We start from the raw sequence: 19,196 nt of genomic DNA, 5'->3' as shown, positions 1-19,196 counted from the left end.
TGTCCAACGATCACCTGAAAGTAACGAATACCAACAGTGTGCAAGGACATCCTCCGCACCCAGATAGATTCACAGACTGCTGGCAGTGTCTGGGCACAGAGTTTCTGACCGGACGCCATTACTGGGAGGTGGAGTGGAAGGGCGAATACGTCGACGTCGCAATCGCGTACCCGGAGATCAGCCGGGCGGGAGACATGGAGCGTAGATTCGGACTGAACAAAAAAACGTGGTGCTTGCAGGCTTACAAGCACGGGTGCCATTACAGAACCAACGAGATCGGTCACGAGATCGACATCCCCGTGAAGTCCAGAGTAGGAGTGTACCTGGATCACGGCGCCGGCATTGTGTCCTTCTACAGCGTCTCGGACACCATGACGCTGCTCAAAAGAGTCCAGACCACGTTCAATCGTCCCATCGTCCCCGGATTTTGGGTCTGTCCCGACGCCACCATGGAGATGTGTCATGACATCACCAAGTAAATCCACTGGGTTGTGACTAAATACATGTGCTCACGTGCAGTACGTAAGTCAAATTTGGAGGTATGTTTTTACTTTACTCGAGTATTTCCATTTTTGAGGGGCGCTAGCCCCTCCTATGGCCAGCTTTGTCTGTTTGTGTGAACATAAACACGACGATTTGATTGGCTGATCACCCCATAGCGATGATTTAAGTGATTGGCCCGGAATTACATTTGTGATGATTTGATTGGCTGAGCACGGAATGTGATGTATGATGATAAGAGCGCCCCTCACTTCACACAAGTGTGATTTTGTATATACTTTTACTTCTACTATTTTTCACTCTACTACAATTATTTGAAAACTGTAGTTAGGCTACTAGGTGTATTGAAGATTTTTTTATTGTGTATACAAGCCCCTATTATACTTCTTCCATCACTGAGCAAATCAGATTTTGTCTGTTGAGAAGATATTGCATAATTATGTCCTTCTGTTTTGCCATTTTGTTCTGTTCTTGTATTTATATGATTGATGAATTCTTGTGGCTTCTTCTTTTTTTGTTCCATTTTGTTTTGCCTGGAAACCAGACAAATTGTCTTGTTATGAAGTAATCATCATTTTGTGGGTTTGATATTCCATGTGAACATTGAGTGATATTGATTTACCGTAGTTTAAATTCAACGATTATGTAATAAACTGTAATGTAACACATAGTCACCCAACATGATAATTAAATTACAATAAATGTCTGTGTACGACGACATTATGTGTGTTGCGTTTGTCATCTTTAATGCTGTCACTGTAAAGTGGACTGAGACTTCTTCTGTGTATCATCATCGGATGTCCAGCTTAACCCATTTAGGCCTGACGTCGACATTAAAATGTCTTCTAAATGCTGACAGTTTTCTGAAATACCCATGTTTCTTTATCAGTGGTGCTCAATATTTCATGTTCATGGACCCCAAAAAATATATGTAATTGGCCACCGACCTCCATCTGAAAATATGTTGTTCCAGGGACCCCCCAGAAGCAAAGATTTTTGTTAAAAATGTTCGCTCGGAAAGAATATATATTCAAAGATTTGCACTACATTTTCACGATTTTTCAAAAATAGCAGACCTACAAGCTCGTAGCGCGCCACTCAGTGGCGCGCTATGAGCTTGTAGATCTGCTGTCCGTACACAACAGTGGAAAGCAGCCTCTTGATTGGTCCATGTGTATATGGTGACGTAACATACATGCTGCGGTACTTTCAAAACAATGGCTGCCCTCGATGCAACAATATTTCAGATATAGACTCTGACATATACATAGCTCGCTCACGTAGAAAGTATAAATCACACAGACCTTGTTGTTTTTTAACGTGGTATCTTTTAACCCATTCAGGACGGGAACCCCTTTTGGTGTTTCAAGGATGAGGTTATACTTTAGCTATTGGAAAATAGCAGATCTACAAGCTCATAGCGCAGCACAGAGTGCAGCACTACAAGCTTGTAAATCTGCTATTTTTTTTTAAATCGTGAAAATGTGGCGCAAATATTTGAATATATATTCTTTCAGAGCGAACGTTTTTAACTAAAATCTTTGCTTTGGGGGGGGGGTCCCTGGAACAACATATCTTCATATGGGGGCCAGATACAGATAATTCTGGGGGTCCTTGACATGAAATAGTTTGCACACCACTGGCACAGAAACATAGGTTTTTCAGAAAACTGTCAGGATTTAGAAGACGTGCCTAAATGGCACTAGCGCTGTGATGACCTCAGCATTTCGTCACGCTGCTCGGCTAGATGAGTCAGTCTGCCAAGACAACTACTTACGCCCACTTCTCAAGCTGCCTCTATGGGACAAAGTCCAGACTGATACCGGGGGAGGAGGAAGCGAGAGTGAACCCACGTTATCAGGCTGTCACAATGAGATATATGTACGAGGAGCAGTGAAGAAGATGTAGCTGTGTTGTACACGGGCTACTCACGGCTGAGCATCGATCTGTCGAAGGTGGTAAAAGAGCTGGGGGAGGTGTGTCTGGAGCAGACATTCAAACTGGAGACACAGCGACACGATGCCCTGTGGACGCACACACACACACACACACACACACTATGAACTATGTGTGTGTGCACTGTGCACAAACACAAAATAGAGGATACTGAACCATGAACATAATTGATATTTATAAGAATTTGAGCCAGGAGGAACAATGTCAAAGGGAAGTTCCATGAAATATGGGACTACTTTTATTTGTATATTAAAGGATGGTTGCATTAACAATTTGTAATTGGATATAATCACTATTGTCAACAACAGAATGTGGAGGGGTGTTGTCAATTGGGGTTTTTCTTTTTTGACTGCTAGTTTTGTTTTTGTTTTTTGTTTTTCTTGTCTTTCTTTTGTGTAAGTCATGTGTATTTTGTATGCTTTATTGTAAAATCATTAAAAAAACTTTGATGACAAAAAATAATAATTTGTGAATGGAAGATAAGCTAGACAGTGTGTGTGTGTGTGTGCTTACTGAATGCGAGGAGGAGATAGAGTGCAGTCTGAAGAAGTAGCGTACATACATCTCTCTGAACACACTGTACAGCTTAGACGGCTCATTATAGAGGAAGCACAGAGGAGCCACTGGAAGAGAGAGAGAGGCGCGCACACACACACGCACACACACACACGCACACACACACACACACGCACACGCACACACACGCACACACACGCACACACACACACAAACGCGCGCGCAGTTGCACACGCACACACACACACACACACGCACACACACACGTGAATCATCAATATTTTATATATATATATACGGCTCACACATTTTTGCCCCTCACACGTTTACTGTAGACGTTGATAATGTCGACGTATAAATTGTACTCACCGTACATTGAAAATCCATGAAATGGAATGACACCTGTACAAGGGACATTTTCAAGTCAATTCAGTTGCACAAGATGAATAATTCAATCCAATGGATGCCTGCTTTCACATAAGTGGCTGTTTTCACGGGTGAACGTGGCTAAAAGGTAACAACGTTAATCATGATATGTTAATAAAGTTTCATTTAATAGGTTTGTTTCTGCATGCCAGCATGAAGTTAAATGTACATAAGGTGTCTATCCTGGCAAAAGTCAATGTTATTACTACATTATTGTCTTTGCCAGGACGAAGGCGTGGCCAAGACTATGTATTTGTTGGACAGACAACAGCACCTAATGCTGCTTGTCGTGCATTAGGTCAGGTGAATAATATTTGCATTAGGTCAGGTGAATAATATTTGCATTAGGTCAGGTGAATAATATTTGCATTAGGTCAGGTGAATAATATTTGCATTAGGTCAGGTGAATAATATTTGCATTAGGTCAGGTGTATAATATTTGCATTAGGTCAGGTGTATAATATTTGCATTAGGTCAGGTGTATAATATTTGCATTAGGTCAGGTGTATAATATTTGCATTAGGTCAGGTGAATAATATTTGCATTAGGTCAGGTGTATAATATTTGCATTAGGTCAGGTGTATAATATTTGCATTAGGTCAGGTGTATAATATTTGCATTAGGTCAGGTGTATAATATTTTAGATGGACACAAAATAAACAAAACAACCTAAAAGAAAAGGCAGATATAACCTATCATGGCAGTGTCTCTCCTCCGCGAATGTTTGTGGGAATTATTGATTTATCCTGTGTTTATTCATTACCTACAGTAGAAGCAGTTAGTGGTTTGACCCAGGGCAGGTGCTACTGTTTAAATCAGCCACCCCGAACCCAATCTGAGAAGCCATCGTCAAAAAATAAAGGAAAAACAGCGCCCTCTTGACAGAGTCAACAGTCTCACATTTAACTGCTGTTAAACCCATTCTGACTCTCTTTTGGTGTTTTAAGCATGTTATGCTTTAGCTATTGAAAAATAGCAGATCTACAAGCTCATAGCGCGGCACCGAGTGCTGCGCTACGAGCTTGTAGGTCTGCTATTTTTGAAAAATCGTGAAAATGTGGCGCAAATCCTTGAATCTATATTCTTTCAGAGCGAATGTTTTTAACTTAAATCTTTGCTTCTAGGGGGTCCCTGGAACACCATATTTTCAGATGGGGGTCGGCGGGCAAATCCAGATAATTCTGGGGGTCCTTGACATGAAAAAGGTTGAGCACCACTGATATAGAAACATATGGTTTTTCAGAAAACTGTGTAGGATTTAGAAGACTTTTGTAGAATTGTCCTCAGGTCAAAATGGGTTAATGGGGACATTTGGATGTAATTCCTTTCCATTGACTGGGGTGACTCAGTACGTCGGCTGGCTGTTTCCCGGACCCATTTTCCAACAAAATGGAGTTAGCTAACATTTCTAAGAGATCTCTAGAGTGATATGCTGCTCCTGAGCCTCCAGAGTAGACTGAAGGATGTGAAAGTGAAGTTGCAGTCTCACCGTTAGGAGGATACACCACTGCACATTCTTCATTGCCCACTTTTCCTAAAAGGCAGACACATAGTTGTACACATAGTTGTTAATATTATTCTGATCGCCATAAACATTACATTAAGATGGTGCATCCGGGGCGATATTTGCATTTCGCATTAGCCTGGTCCCCGAGCGCTGGGTGGGTGTTTTGCAGAAACCCAAAAGTGGAGGAGCCAATCAGCATCAGGGCCTTTTGCGATTGACGCCGATTGTTTACCAGGCTAATTTTGAATCTGGTTGCAAAGGCCAAATAATAATAATAATAATAATAATAATAATAATAATAATAATAAAAAATACCTGAAACAACAGGTTTGGAAATGCCCATATATGGACTTTTCTTTTTTTAATTGACGTTTTCGGGCAGGGTAGGGCGTAAAATGTGTGCTAATTAGTAAGGCCAGGCGGGGCCTGATATGTGCATGTGTGCGTATGTGAAGGACAGAGAGTCTCACCCTGGATGTAGGATTTGGGAGGAGTGGCGCTGTTGTAACTGAAGTGTTCCAAGACAGCTGTATCTCTGGAGAAACACAGCAGCACCTGAACGCACACACGCGCACACACACACGCACGCACACACGCACACACGCACACAAACATGGAATTAAGAAAATTCATCACACATGACATACCCTCTTCAAAATACAAAATACAGTACACACAGACACGTACACCGCCCTACACATGCATGCACATGTGTGTGTGTCTGTATGTGTCTCTCTCTCTCTCTTCCAGTGGTTCCTCTGTGTTTTCTTTATAATGAGCCGTCAAAGCTGTACAGTGTGTTCAGATAGATGTACTGTATGTACGACTGCACTCTAGTCTATCTCCTCGCTTTCAGTAAGCGCACGCACAGTCGCGCACACACACACACGCACACACACACGCACACGCGCACACACACACACACACACACACACACACACACACACACACACACACACACACACACACACACACACACACGCACAGGTTGCCGTTCTTAAGTTACCAAGGGCTTCTATTAAAACACTTTTATTTGGTCACTGGCGAATGATGTGCTCGAGTTGCTTCCATTACTTTCAGGCACGGAGTCTATTAAACAGGCCAGCTGGAGCCAACATTCCAGGATGTTCCGAGATAGTGAACCGTAACAGGCTCTGTGAGTGAAGTGGCCACTCGCTGCACGAAATATGAGTGGAGGTATTTTTTTCCATTACTACAATCCCATTCGGGAGAATTAATTTCAATTCCCCCGGTCCACTTGAGCTGTATTGTATTCAACAAAGAAGCCCTGAGATGAACCGACCTCACGGACGAGACAGACAACAGACAACAATGACTATGGGGTGTCGGCAGAGTCCATAGGGTCTGCTCTTTGATCAACCTGTTGGGACTGGATAGTAAAAATGGTGCATTTATATGGTGCATTTATATAGCGCCTTTATCCAAGGCGCTTTACATAGATTGTGCATTACATTCACCCATTCACACACACATGCATACACCGATGGCAGCAGAAACCATGCACATCAGGAGCAATTTGGGGTTCAGTGTCTTGCTCAAGGACACTTCGACACTAACTCTGGGGGAGTCCGGGTTCGAACAGGCAACCTTGCGGTTACCATCCAGCCACTCTACCCCAAGGGGCCAGTGAGGCTATTCAACGTTGAAGGTCTGGGTCCTAGTGGTAGGAGGAGGGACTACAGGCGGACCCGTGGATTCATGACCGGGAAACCCCGTGCAGCTGGGCTTTAACATTGCGCGCTCGGTTGCATACGTCACCCAGGACCTCAAAGTTGAGGTCCGGAGGAGGGACTTCCGGCAGTCTTCCGGGTGCTTCAAAACGCCACTGAGCAACTTCCACTGACATGAATAGCTGGGGGGGCGGAGCTTCACGCCAGTTCAGTCTCTATCCTTTTATATACTCTATGCTCTACCCCTGAGCCACCGCCGCCCATAGTAGACGACGGTGGACATTTTAGAAAGAGGCCAAATTGAATTTATTATTCAATGAATTATAAATGTGTATATGTTTTTGTTTGTTTGTTATTACAGTAGGGATGCAAATGGTTTTACTCTGTAGCACTTGAAAGCTGCATTATAAATGCAAAGTATTATTATTAATCTACTATATTACACTAATCTACACTAAATATATTCAGACAATAGCTGGTCTATACATTCATAACTGTTACATCTGCAGTGGTTGGAGATGGCCCCGATACTCTACTACAACGTAGATCTACGACATGCTCTGTGAGTTTGTAGGTCTGCCTTCTTCGCTGAATGTTCACCTATTTTCACCAAATGTTCGCCTATGTTACATGATACCCAAGTACAGTGCATACCTACAAAGTAATTAACCCATTCAGGCCTGACGTCGAAATTTAAAAAAAAAAGTTTTCTAAATCATGACAATTTTCGGAAAGATTTGAGGCACATTTTAACGATTTTTCAAAAATAGCAGACCTACAAGTTCATAGCGCGCCACTCGGTGGCGCGCTATGAGCTTGTAGATCGGCTATTTTTCAATAGCTAAATTATAACATAATGTTTAAAACGCTAACGCTAACATGACATGGATGCGTTCCAGGTCTCAATGGATTAAGAGAAGTATTGCTCATTCCAACTCCCTTCCCCTACACTAATACTACTGCCCACCACTTCCACAAGTTTTCACAGACTAGTGTGTGCTCACTATCGGCCAATATTGACAGAGATGTGAGGCTTTTGAGCCACGCCTGTGTAATCACGATAAGGGGGGGTCCAACAGGTGAGAAGGCAAACAAAGCTGTGGCTACTGGAGCGGCTAATAATAACAAACGCTCCTCAGACTGGAGACGTTTTCTGTGTCTGTTGCGATAATCTCTGAAGTAACGTGGCAGAAAATAGAACAGGTGAGGTGGTGGTGATGCTGCTATCAATCGCTGAGATTAGATGCTATTGCAATGAGTTTAACCCATTCTGAACGGGAACCCCTTTTGGTGTTTTAACTAAGTATTATGTTATACTTTAGCTATTGAAAAATAGCAGATCTACAAGCAGATCTACGAGCTTGTAGGTCTGCTATTTTTGAAAAATCGTGAAAATGTGGCACAAATATTTGAATATAATATTTTTTCAGAAGACTTTTTTTTTTTTATTTTTTCGACGTCAGGCCTAAATGGGTTAATCCTTTGGGACATCCAAAGACGAAGTATGAAGCTAATAAACATCCAGTTTTGTGTCATCTAGTGGTATGAAACTGGACGAGGATGTAACATGGATACGTCTCGAGAGATTAGAAGTGTAGGTCTGAATGCACCGTGGGTGCCCAATGCACGGCACCGTCGACACATGAGTGCACACTGCACCTTCCTGGGTGTCTCCTTAGTGCATAGTCATCGTTGTCAAGCAGAAACCATATAGGTCTACTGTCCAAAACTGTTACTTTTCAGAAAATGGGAAAAAGAATGTGTGCTCCAATAGATCCAACATAGTTATTTAGTCACAAGCTGTTCTCTATCGTGTTCGAGACTGGCTCTCCACTACATATTATCAATATGTATGGGAAACTGACCCCACGGGGCAGCTTCCCGTACATATTGATAATATGTACGTACATATTATATATAACCCAGGTACAGGAACATAATATGTTCAGAGAACCTGGGTTACCCGTGTATCTACCACAGTCAGATTGTGTTTTTGAGTATAGTATACTCAGTAGACTCATTTTGCTATTTTTGCGTGACACTCTTGTACAACAAAGTAAGGCATTACTTTATGGGGGGGGGGGGAATATGGAGATACTAGCTTTCTGCCCGACAATGATATGTGAAATAAAGGTTATCATTTTGACCTTTGTGAAAATGGGTGGGCTTGAGTGGACAACACACAAACTAGGACAGAAACGGATGCGTTGAAATGAGAGATGAAGATGGAAGAAGCTCACCTGATAGAGATGAAGATGGAAGAATTAAGCTCACCTGATAGAGATGAAGATGGAAGAATTAAGCTCACCTGATAGAGATAGTCTTCAAAGACAAAGTAGTAGTCGTCATTACTGGCGGTGAGCTTCACGTCCTGGAGGATGGGACAAAGCATCGAAAACAGCTGATCTACAAGCCGACACGCAGCATTGTGTTGTGTGCTTGCTTTACTTTACTTCATTTGTTTATTTAGACGGGACAACGCGTCAATGGACACTACATAAATCCAGTGTAAATACACCGGATTTAGCAAAAAATATTTTTTTTGTCTGCAGTCCCCACATGAAAACATAAAACAAAACAGGCAAACAGTACCTTACATTAGGAAACAAAGCATTGAAAACATACATGCACGGGGAAAAAAAGTACAAAGGTGTAAAGTGCATCTATGTAATTTAGCAGCGTTTTTGTTAAGGGCGATACAGAGACTGGATATTTTCAGCAAAGGGATTTGGCGCCGTAGATGGGAAAAAAGGAGGTGGGCAAGGATAGAACCCTGAGGGACCCCAGTCAAAATATACCCTATTTGGTTTTAGAGGTTAATGTGGTTAACTGGGAAATACACATGTAACTGTTGTCAGTATATGGAAAAGCAGTGAAATCACCAGTTTTTGGTCATTTCATTTTATAAACCAAATGAAGTGGAGTGTACAGTACCTTGTAGATGAGGTTGTCCACCAGCAGGTCGTGTTGTATGACCCCTGCCTTCAGCTGCTCGTAGTGCATCACATCCTGAACACACACACACACACACACACACACACACACACACACACACACACACACACACACACACACACACACACACACACACACACACACACACACACACACACACACACACACACACACACACACACACACACACACACACACACACACACACACACACACACACACATCAGGGCTCATCAATATGTCCGCACACGGACAAATGTGTCCGTGGCAAAGATTTTCTGTTTTTACACATCATTATAATGTTATTTTGATCATGAGACCCAATTACTGAATGTCAAGTCTCCAGGTTTTCTTCAGAGTATGTATGACACTTAAGGCACATTAGGAGTCCAACTAGTAGAGGTTCTCAAATGTTATATTTGCAAGGACCCCCTTAACCCATTTTGACCTGAGATCAGATTCTAAAAATGTCTTCTACATCCTGACAGTTTTCTGAAAAAGCTATGTTTCTATGTCAGTCGTTCTTCGATTTTTCAAAAATAGCAGACCTACGAGCTCGTAGCGCGCCACTCGGTGGCGCGCTATGAGCTTGTAGATCTGCTATTTTTCAATAGCTACACCAAAAGGGGTTCCCGCCCAAAATGGGTTAACTCTGAGAGTGTACAAAATGGTTTCATTTGAACACCCTCGGAGTTACAGACCTGTTATGGTCATTCAGGGCTTAGCTTGTCCACTCATTTGGTACGTCCGTGGCAAAAATGGAATTTTGACAAAAATGTCCACCACGAGCCAACATGGTGATGACACCCCTGCTCATAATCACCAACATGGTGATGACACCCCTGCTCATAATCACCAACATGGTGATGACACCCCTGCTCATAATCACCAACATGGTGATGACCCCCCTGCTCATCATCACCAACATGGTGATGACCCCCCTGCTCATAATCACCAACATGGTGATGACACCCCTGCTCATAATCACCAACATGGTGATGACACCCCTGCTCATAATCACCAACATGGTGATGACCCCCCTGCTCATCATCACCAACAAGGTGATGACCCCCCTGCTCATAATCACCAACATGGTGATGACACCCCTGCTCATAATCACCAACATGGTGATGACACCCCTGCTCATAATCACCAACATGGTGATGACCCCCCTGCTCATAATCACCAACATGGTGATGACCCCCCTGCTCATCATCATCAACCGAGAGTTCAAATCTCTAACCACCTGAACCTCAGCATCCATATTGTGTGGATCATAAGTGGTTCATTTTGCTGACACAAGAGATGAGGGTGAAAATCCAATATAATGCTTTCTGAATGTCATAATTTTCTAGTAATGTGATTTCGATACCAATAAATAAAAGGAGCTGCCTATCTGTAAGCTCTGTACTAGGAGGACGTGTTTCGAAAAAAATCCCTAGCGTGCAGAATGAACGGTTTGCGCCATATATTATTTAAAAGAAACCCATTAACCACCTCACGAAGGTTGTTAAATTTAAGCTATTATTCGCTGACAGTGACGATAGCAGGAGACGACTCATGTTTCCGGCAGCGTGGTTAATCTCAGAGCTGTCATAAAAGAACCAGAAAACAGGCAATGTTGGTGGAAAAGGGGAAATAAAAATGTCTTTGGTAACAGATGTTAACCTATTTAGACTTGAGGACGATTATGTAGAAGTGAAAACCCTATTTTTCTATGTTAGTCGTTCTCAAACTATTTAATGTCAAGGACACCCAAAAATATATGTATTTGGCCGCCGACCCCCATCTGAAAATATGTTGTTCCAGGAACCCCCCCCCCTCCCTCCCTCCCCCAGAAGCAAATATTTGAGTTAAAAACGTTTGCTCTGAAAGAAAATATATTGAAAGATTTGTGCCACATTTTCACGATTTAAAAAAAATAGCAGACCTACAAGCTCGTAGCGCGGCACTCGGTGCCGCGCTATGAGCTTGTAGATCTGCTATTTTTCAATAGCTAAAGTAAAACACCAAAAGGGGTTCCCGTCCAGAATGGGTTAAGGACCCTGGAAATAAATGAACAGCGGAAGCAGAAGAGACCCAGAGGTACTGTAGACCTTCAGGTTTTGTGTGATCGTGTTTCATCACTTCCAGTTTAATTTCTTTATCCTGTATGACTGACTTCTCTCTCCTCCTGATCCAATGAAAATGGTATCCTCCTGACCTGAAAATGTATTTTCTGTTAAAGAGACTAAAGAGCAGGAGTGACAGGGCTATTATCCCTGTTTCTGAACCAACTCTCAATGATTAATGTGGTAATATAGAGCTATTTAATACTTATTTAAGCAATAAATAAATAAATCACTTCCATGATGTTATAACCACACTTGACCCCTAGAGAGTCCCTGTTCCACATCTTGGCAAAGACATGCAAATATTCCACGAAGATAGCAGATCTCCGATCATACAGTGTGTCGCAACATGACACGCTCTGAGCTTGTTGATCGGCTAATTTGGCGAAGAGAATTTGGTGTTGAGGGAAAATAGGAGGGGACCAAGTCCCCTGGAGGGCACCAGCAAACAAACTATATATGGTTTAAGTGCAAAACAAGCATGGGCACAAGGCCAAAACCAGATTGGACAGGAGGGAATACCCAGAAGGAAGAAAGTGTTCTGCTCATACAAAGCAAAGTGAGACATTTCAAATGATTTGTTTTCTAACAGAAATTTTGTTTTTATCTGACCACGGATCAGAAAATTAGCATAACTGATGTGGGGGTTAGAAGAAGGCCAGTAAAGGCACCCCACCAAAGTATGTGTAACTGGTCTGCAAAGACAACAATATTGCGGTGGATTTCATGGTGAAAGAATTGCAGCATCAGTGGAGAACAAGTCGATGTCGTGTTACATTTTAATGTGCAAAATGTGCTATAAAAACTAAGTTTGATGTTGAACAGATGCAGGAATTTAATGTGCAATATGTTATGTACTATAAAAACGAAAGTTTGACGTTGAACAGATTAAAGTATTTAACAAACCACCACAGTTATGCAAGGACTTCAAACTACAGCGGTGCACACAAACAGAAAGTACTGACACCTCCTGACTTTCTGTTCGACGTGTGGGTCTGGGATCCTGCAAACACTCTCCAGATCTCAGCCAGGTGCCTGTTGCTCTCCCTCAGAGATCCATCTCCTCACGGCATGCCTTGTTTTATCCATGGTGGACGCTGACTTGGTACATTTACTTGAGTCCTACAACAGTGGTCCCCCCCCCCCCCCCCCCCCGTGGCATGAAGTGAGCTTGTGTAGATCTGCTATTTTTAATTAGCCAACACTGAAAACAGATGCTTTCCCGGTTCGAATGGGCCATGTCAATTTTGTTGAGTATCTGTACTTTACTTAGTATTTGTATTTTTGGATACTTTTGATTACTTTCCCTCGACTACATTTCTAGCAAGGAAAATAGGAAAAGCCCTATTTCAAATATAGTGAAAATAGCAGTTTGTTTTTGGATTAATGATATTTGTTAAAAAAAGACATAGAATTCAACACAGAAATCCGTTGATATCAAAATCAAAATGTACTTTGTAATTTGTACTTTTGAATTCTTAAGTCTGGATCTCTCTGCTGGAACTGTTGCCCCTGCGACCGGACCCCGGATAAACGGATGCAGATGGATGATGGATGGATGGATGGACGGGAAGTATTTTTTTTAAAAGCATGTACTTTTGAATACTCAAGTATTTATTTCAGAGCAAGCACTGCTGTACTTGAACGCAATACAGATATGGCAGAGTAATGGGCTCGAGTACTTTCGGCCACCACAGCGTTATCATCAGGACAGATGGGATATTACGGGAGGGGGGGGGGGGGGGGGTGTACTGTAGAGGTGGGGATGTTCTCAACATTTATACAGGGCAATTGCCACACAGGGAGCAACCCATTCTGTTTGAGCTAACTGATGCTAAATCACCAGCGTTTGATTACGTTGGCATTGGAGCAGCCAGGACACCGTGGTGTAAACATTAGGGCCCGCTGGGATATGTCTGCCTGGCTGTATGTGGGACTCTGTCGCTCTGATCTGTGGGTCCACCTCAGAAACATGCAGGGGCAGGGCTGGACTGGGACAAAAATTCGGCCCGGTCATTTTCGCGTGAATTTGGCCCAGACCGGCCCACCACAACCAGCGTGCAGATAGCAGAAACTACAGCCCACTCCGTCGAGGCACACACAAACAAACAAGCCCTAATACCACTACTTTTACAGAACAACATTAATGATACAAACCAACAGACAACTACACAACCCTTTGTAGAGGGTTTATTTGTCACTCACTGATACAGGTACAGTGAAATTATCATGATGGCACTGGCAGAATTGCAGCACGCCCAGACCTTTCCTGGTGGCCTGCCGCCTATTGGCCTGCCTGCCTGTCAAAAAAATAAAATCATGGCGGCCCCCTACGGTCGTGGCCCACCGGGAATATGCCTGGTACGACCTGTGGCCAGTCCAGCCCTGTGCAGGGGGATCTACTGTAACTGGGTTCCTTTGCACCCGGAAGCTCAATGCAAGTCAGTGCAATCCAAAAAACAACTTTGGATGCAAGTTCACTGCTTGAATGTCAAACAATATAATAAATATGAATATTTGTATTCAATAGTGGAACATTATCCATCTATTGATTCACGGAACCTGTGTGTGTCTGTCTGTCTGTGTGTGTCCCAGACATAACTTACCAACGAAACAGCCTCAATGACCCGGGGTGTGCCATGGCCAGTGGCAATTTGATCGGATTCAGACCGAACAGTCCGAAGCTCTACAAGCTCAGGCAAGCTTGTGAGCTTAATTGTCAGGCTATTTTTGGCAAAGAGATTTGGTGTAGACTAGAGGGAAGAAAGTATAGACCCCTGGGTGAATATACTGTAATATCAGTTAAGAAAGAAAGAAAGAAAGAAGGAAAGAAAATAAATCAATATCGAGTTGAGTTCAAGAATGAGTTCTGGAAAAACAAATTATGATGTGTGCTTACGCCAGTACAACAGCACGTATATACCAACAGATTTTAACCACTCGTCCTGCTGTTGCTACTGTGACACCTGTATTTCCCCGTGGGGATCAATAAAGGTTTATCTTGTTTATAAACAAGAATACACATCCACTAAATCAAGCCCCACCGTCTGAGCGGACATTGGTTCACAAGGATACCCACAAAGAAACCCCCAATGGATACTACAGTATATGTTAACAGCTCTCTGAATGCCAAAGAGGGTGTGTTAACAGCGAGCTGAATGTACCACATACCAACACAGCCTGTGTTGCATCATTAAGCATCTCTACTGACTTGAATGCACAGCAGGCCCTTAATCCATTTAGGCCCGACGTCGAAATTAAAAAAAAAAAGTCTTCTGAAAGAATATATATTCAAAGATTTGCCCCACATTTTCACGATTTAAAAAAAATAGCAGACCTACAAGCTCGTAGCGCGCCACTCGGTGGCGCGCTATGAGCTTGTAGATCTGCTATTTTTCAATAGCTAAAGTATAACATAATGCTTAGTTAAAACACCAACAGGGGTTCCCGCCCAGAATGAATTAACAGCCTCCTCATGATGAGGTGAGGAAATGGGATCGGTTGAAAGGTTCACCTTGTTGTACACGAGATGAAGGCTGAGAATAGCTTCCTCCGTGCACGCCTGGCCACTTTATAACAATCACTGACAGCGGATAAACACGGCGAGGGACCGACTTGTAGGCATGCGCGGCATGTGCGACTGGGTATGGCTATATTGATATATTGACTATATTGACTCCGTTTGGAAGAAACCTCCGTTATTTTATGACAATATTCATTTAAATTATACGGGGAAGAAGAAAGTACTGGCCTCTAACGTCACCCGTCAGCTCACCAATACTGTCACTACATGACGCCAATTACTAACAACGCATCCCCTTCCTCCACATTTCCACCAGTGTTGTTTTTGGCAGCAAATTTCTGTTTTAGTTTTAGTCATAGTCTCTTGAATAGTTTCCATTTAGTTTTAGTCACATTTTAGTCACCCGGAATGTTTTAGTGTTAGTCTAGTTTTAGTCGACTAAATGTCATAAGATTTTAGTCGACTAAATCTACAGTTGATTTAGTCAACTAAAATGTATTTTGGTGGGCGTTGATGCCATCGTAATGACTGTTTTTACACTGAAAATAGCCGATCTACAAGCTCACAACGCGTCGCAACGCGACGCGTTGTGAGCTTGTAGATCGGCTATTTTCAGCATGCAACCAAGTCCACTAGTCCCTATAGCATTTTAGTCTAGTTTTTATCTGTTGACGAAATTGTCAATATATTTAGTCTTAGTTTTAGTCACCATAGCTTAGTTTTCATTTAGTTTCCATTTAGTTTTTGTCAGTGGAAAAAGGTAGTCGACGAACATTTTTCGTCTTAGTTTTAGTCGACAAAAACAACACTGATTTCCACTCCCCTCCGCCACAAATTGCCATGGCCCCCTCTGTTATCCCTGTTGCTATATCTCACCGACCCCGTAATATTAGACACCTGCATCATGTTCCACCCAAAACATGCCTCCAACCGCTTCCACGGGTTCCCACTGCTGGAAGTATTATTGGCCCGCAATCATTTCAATTTGCGCTGCAAAATGCCCGCTCCATCAATAATAAATAATTTATTTGGAATGATATTTTTCAAATCTAAAAAAACTAGATTTTCTGTTTCTCACAGGAACATGGCAGAAACCAGAGGACTACACCTCTTTGATTGAGCTCTGTCCAGCAGATTGTTCGTTCATCTCCTGTGCTCCCAGGAACACCCGGACAGTGAGTTCTGGTTCCTCTTTTGAGCTATTAATGGCCAAAGTAGGACGCTCCAATCCGTTTTATTGTGTTTTAATTTATCCTCTGAGTCCTCTACACTGTCATGTGGCGTTCCACAGGGATCGGTCCTAGGTCCACTTCTATTCGCTCTATATTTACTTCCCCTAGGACCAATAATAAGCAGCTTTGAGGGTATCTCCTATCACTGTTATGCCGACGACATTCAGCTGTACTGCTCATTCAAGCCAGATAATATCGACATAATCAACACACTCCATGAATGTCTAGCGGCCATCAAAAACTGGATGGCCAGGGGGAGAGGGGAGTTGCACCACTCAATTCACACGGGTGTGATTTTATTGTTGTGAAGCACTTTGTGACTATGATGTCTGTGAAATGTGCTCTATAAATAAAATGTACTCACTTACTAGGGCATTAAGCAACTAGTCGACTAGTTTACTAGTCGACTAGTAAATCCACCTTCGATTTTGTTGGTACTAGTTGACTAGTTGATAAGAAAAAAAGAAGAAGAAAAAGTTCATCTTTTTTATTTTTTTCCCGATTTTGTAGGCCTCAAGATCAGGTAGATTATAGTTATAGTCACCATGTAGACAGTTTTTCAATGTACAAATATTTTTATAAAAAAAAAAGAAAAGTTTATTTTTTTTATTTTTTACATAATAGGTAGTTAAACAACTAGTCGACTAGGCAACTAGTCAACTAGTAAAAATGACTAGAAGTGAATGCCCTATCACTTACTTACTGTGCGTGCATGTACAGTACCGTACCTGGGGCTGGTTGGTGGAGTTGAGGATGAGGGCCCACAGATCTGCCCGGAGCCCCGTGGGACAGCCCTGTCTGCTGTACTGCTGTGCTGCAGCGCAGTCCTGCGCAGACAACACTGGTAAGGGAGAGAGACAGAAACAGTTACCAACAGTAAAGGCAACGACATCCTTCACCAATCCATCAACATACACCGAGTGTAAAAACTGAACAAAGGCTAAAACAAGGCTCCAGACTTCCCAAAACAAACTGGTCAGGCTTCTACTTGGTCTCACTCCCTGAACCCACCTCACCCCTGCCCACTTTGACAGGCTGGAATGGCTTAGGGTTGACAGAGTACGGCATCTTGCAATGGGTCTGGTCCACAAGATTCGATACACCACCAAGATACCAATGTACCCGTCTAAATACTTCCTTAATGTCCACACCCACAACACCAGAGGGAGTTCAACAAACCATGTGCAACCCAGATTTGGCACTAACAAGGGACTAAATTAATTTCGCTCCTATGCCACCAAAATGTGGAACGCCCTGCCAACGTCATTAAGACATGCGAATCCCTAGACTCCTTCAAAAACGCTCTCAAAGGGCACCTACGGACGGCTGCAATTCGAAACTGGCCCCCTTAAAATCTGAATCCCCCAACCCACCCCCTTTTTACCTCTATGATGATTTCATAGTGCATATTTGTACGTCTCTAAATGTTTTGATGAATTGAAAACGGTGATCCCTATTGTAAACAAGTGTAATGCTTTATGGTGTCGTCCACAGTTAACAGTTTTTGTATTGAGCTGTGCTTGAAATGTACTGTAATTCTACACACTGTTAATAAATACTTCAAATCAATCAAACAAACACCCGCAAAGAACAGAACGGTGCAACACTTTTGGCAGGGCGTAAAGCGAGTGCAGGCCGTGGCACAGTGGCCTTTCAGAACCGTTTGGGATTCACCGCCTTGCCTGAGGACATACGTCTGCACAGAAATGGCTCTGCCAAAGCCTGTTAACAATTAGTCATCACATTAGCCCATGAAAGCCACTCAACAGTTTTGAACACAGACACTACAACAAAAATCGAAACTCCAGTCTACTTCCATCAAAGCATGACAGCGCCCAAAACACGCACGGTCCTTGACTTGAGGTGTTAAGTCAGCCATAAACATGAAACACCCTTCACGACCGTATACGCTGTGGCCCCCTGGCAAACACACGGCAGCCAAGGAGTGGGACCGAGCTAACACACAGGCAATTAAGCGTGTGTGTGTATATATGAAATGGTGGCTGTGTGCTTAAGAGTCCCGCAGATTGAAAAGACTGATTGGGGTTTAGAAGAGGTCAGTGTTTACGTTGGATTCATGGCACGCTGATGAGTGTTGAGTTAAAGTGCGCCTCTCGGCCTGTTAGGAGAGACGGCGGGGGACGACGGCACTTGAGAGGGCGAAGGAGACGATTAATTATGGCAGGAGATGACATCAGGGTTATGTGTGAGGGAGAGCGAGAGGGGGGAAAGACAGACATCAGGGTTATGTGCGAGGGAGAGGGAAAGACGGAGCAAAAGTTGAGTCAAAGGCAGAGGGAGAGAAGGAAAGAATCACTCAGACATATCTGCTTTCATGCATTTTGCTAAAGTAAATGTAATGCAATTTGTATTCTCATATTTTCACTTTCTCTTTGTACAGTATATGCAGAACACACTTTTGAAAAGGCCTGATGTTGACCAAAATTGTGCTATACAAAATTGAATAACACGAATAATCATGGGATAATCATGGGATGAGATCACAAAGGCTCCACCTTTGCACCAGCACGGTAGACCACATGACATGCCCCTAAAATATATATAATCTACCACTTGAATTAACGTGACTTGATTGATTGACATAAAAAGGGCCTGTTAGCTCAACTCAAATGCAAGTTGTTTTCAAGAGTGTTGCACACAAACAATCAGTAGTATTATAAAGTTATAATAAAACCTACCAATTCCATTTCCCCCCTCTATTTCCCGTTCCAAGTGTGTCTTATGTAACTTTAAACTATTTACACAGCAAAGGGATAA

At 42.7% G+C, this 19,196-nt stretch overlaps 1 protein-coding gene across 1 annotated transcript in view; it reads right to left on the bottom strand.

Annotated features, from left to right (window-relative positions):
• The window catches only part of tbc1d19 (TBC1 domain family, member 19), a 43,607-nt gene that overhangs the window by 10,222 nt on the left and 14,189 nt on the right, over nucleotides 1-19,196 (bottom strand). The window contains exons 11-18 of the mRNA XM_079490458.1: nucleotides 17,147-17,259; nucleotides 9,532-9,606; nucleotides 8,906-8,968; nucleotides 5,377-5,461; nucleotides 4,889-4,933; nucleotides 3,343-3,375; nucleotides 2,971-3,080; nucleotides 2,434-2,525 (exon numbers count right to left, since the gene is read on the bottom strand). Of these exons, the coding sequence (XP_079346584.1) occupies nucleotides 2,434-2,525; nucleotides 2,971-3,080; nucleotides 3,343-3,375; nucleotides 4,889-4,933; nucleotides 5,377-5,461; nucleotides 8,906-8,968; nucleotides 9,532-9,606; nucleotides 17,147-17,259 (616 nt within the window). The remainder of the gene's footprint in view (nucleotides 1-2,433; nucleotides 2,526-2,970; nucleotides 3,081-3,342; nucleotides 3,376-4,888; nucleotides 4,934-5,376; nucleotides 5,462-8,905; nucleotides 8,969-9,531; nucleotides 9,607-17,146; nucleotides 17,260-19,196) is intronic.

The sequence above is a fragment of the Electrona antarctica genome (genome assembly GCF_951216825.1).
Source record: "Electrona antarctica genome assembly, chromosome: 21".
NCBI lineage: Eukaryota > Metazoa > Chordata > Actinopteri > Myctophiformes > Myctophidae > Electrona > Electrona antarctica.
Note: the sequence above shows the minus strand (reverse complement) of the source record. Positions and strands in the feature narration are given on the sequence as shown.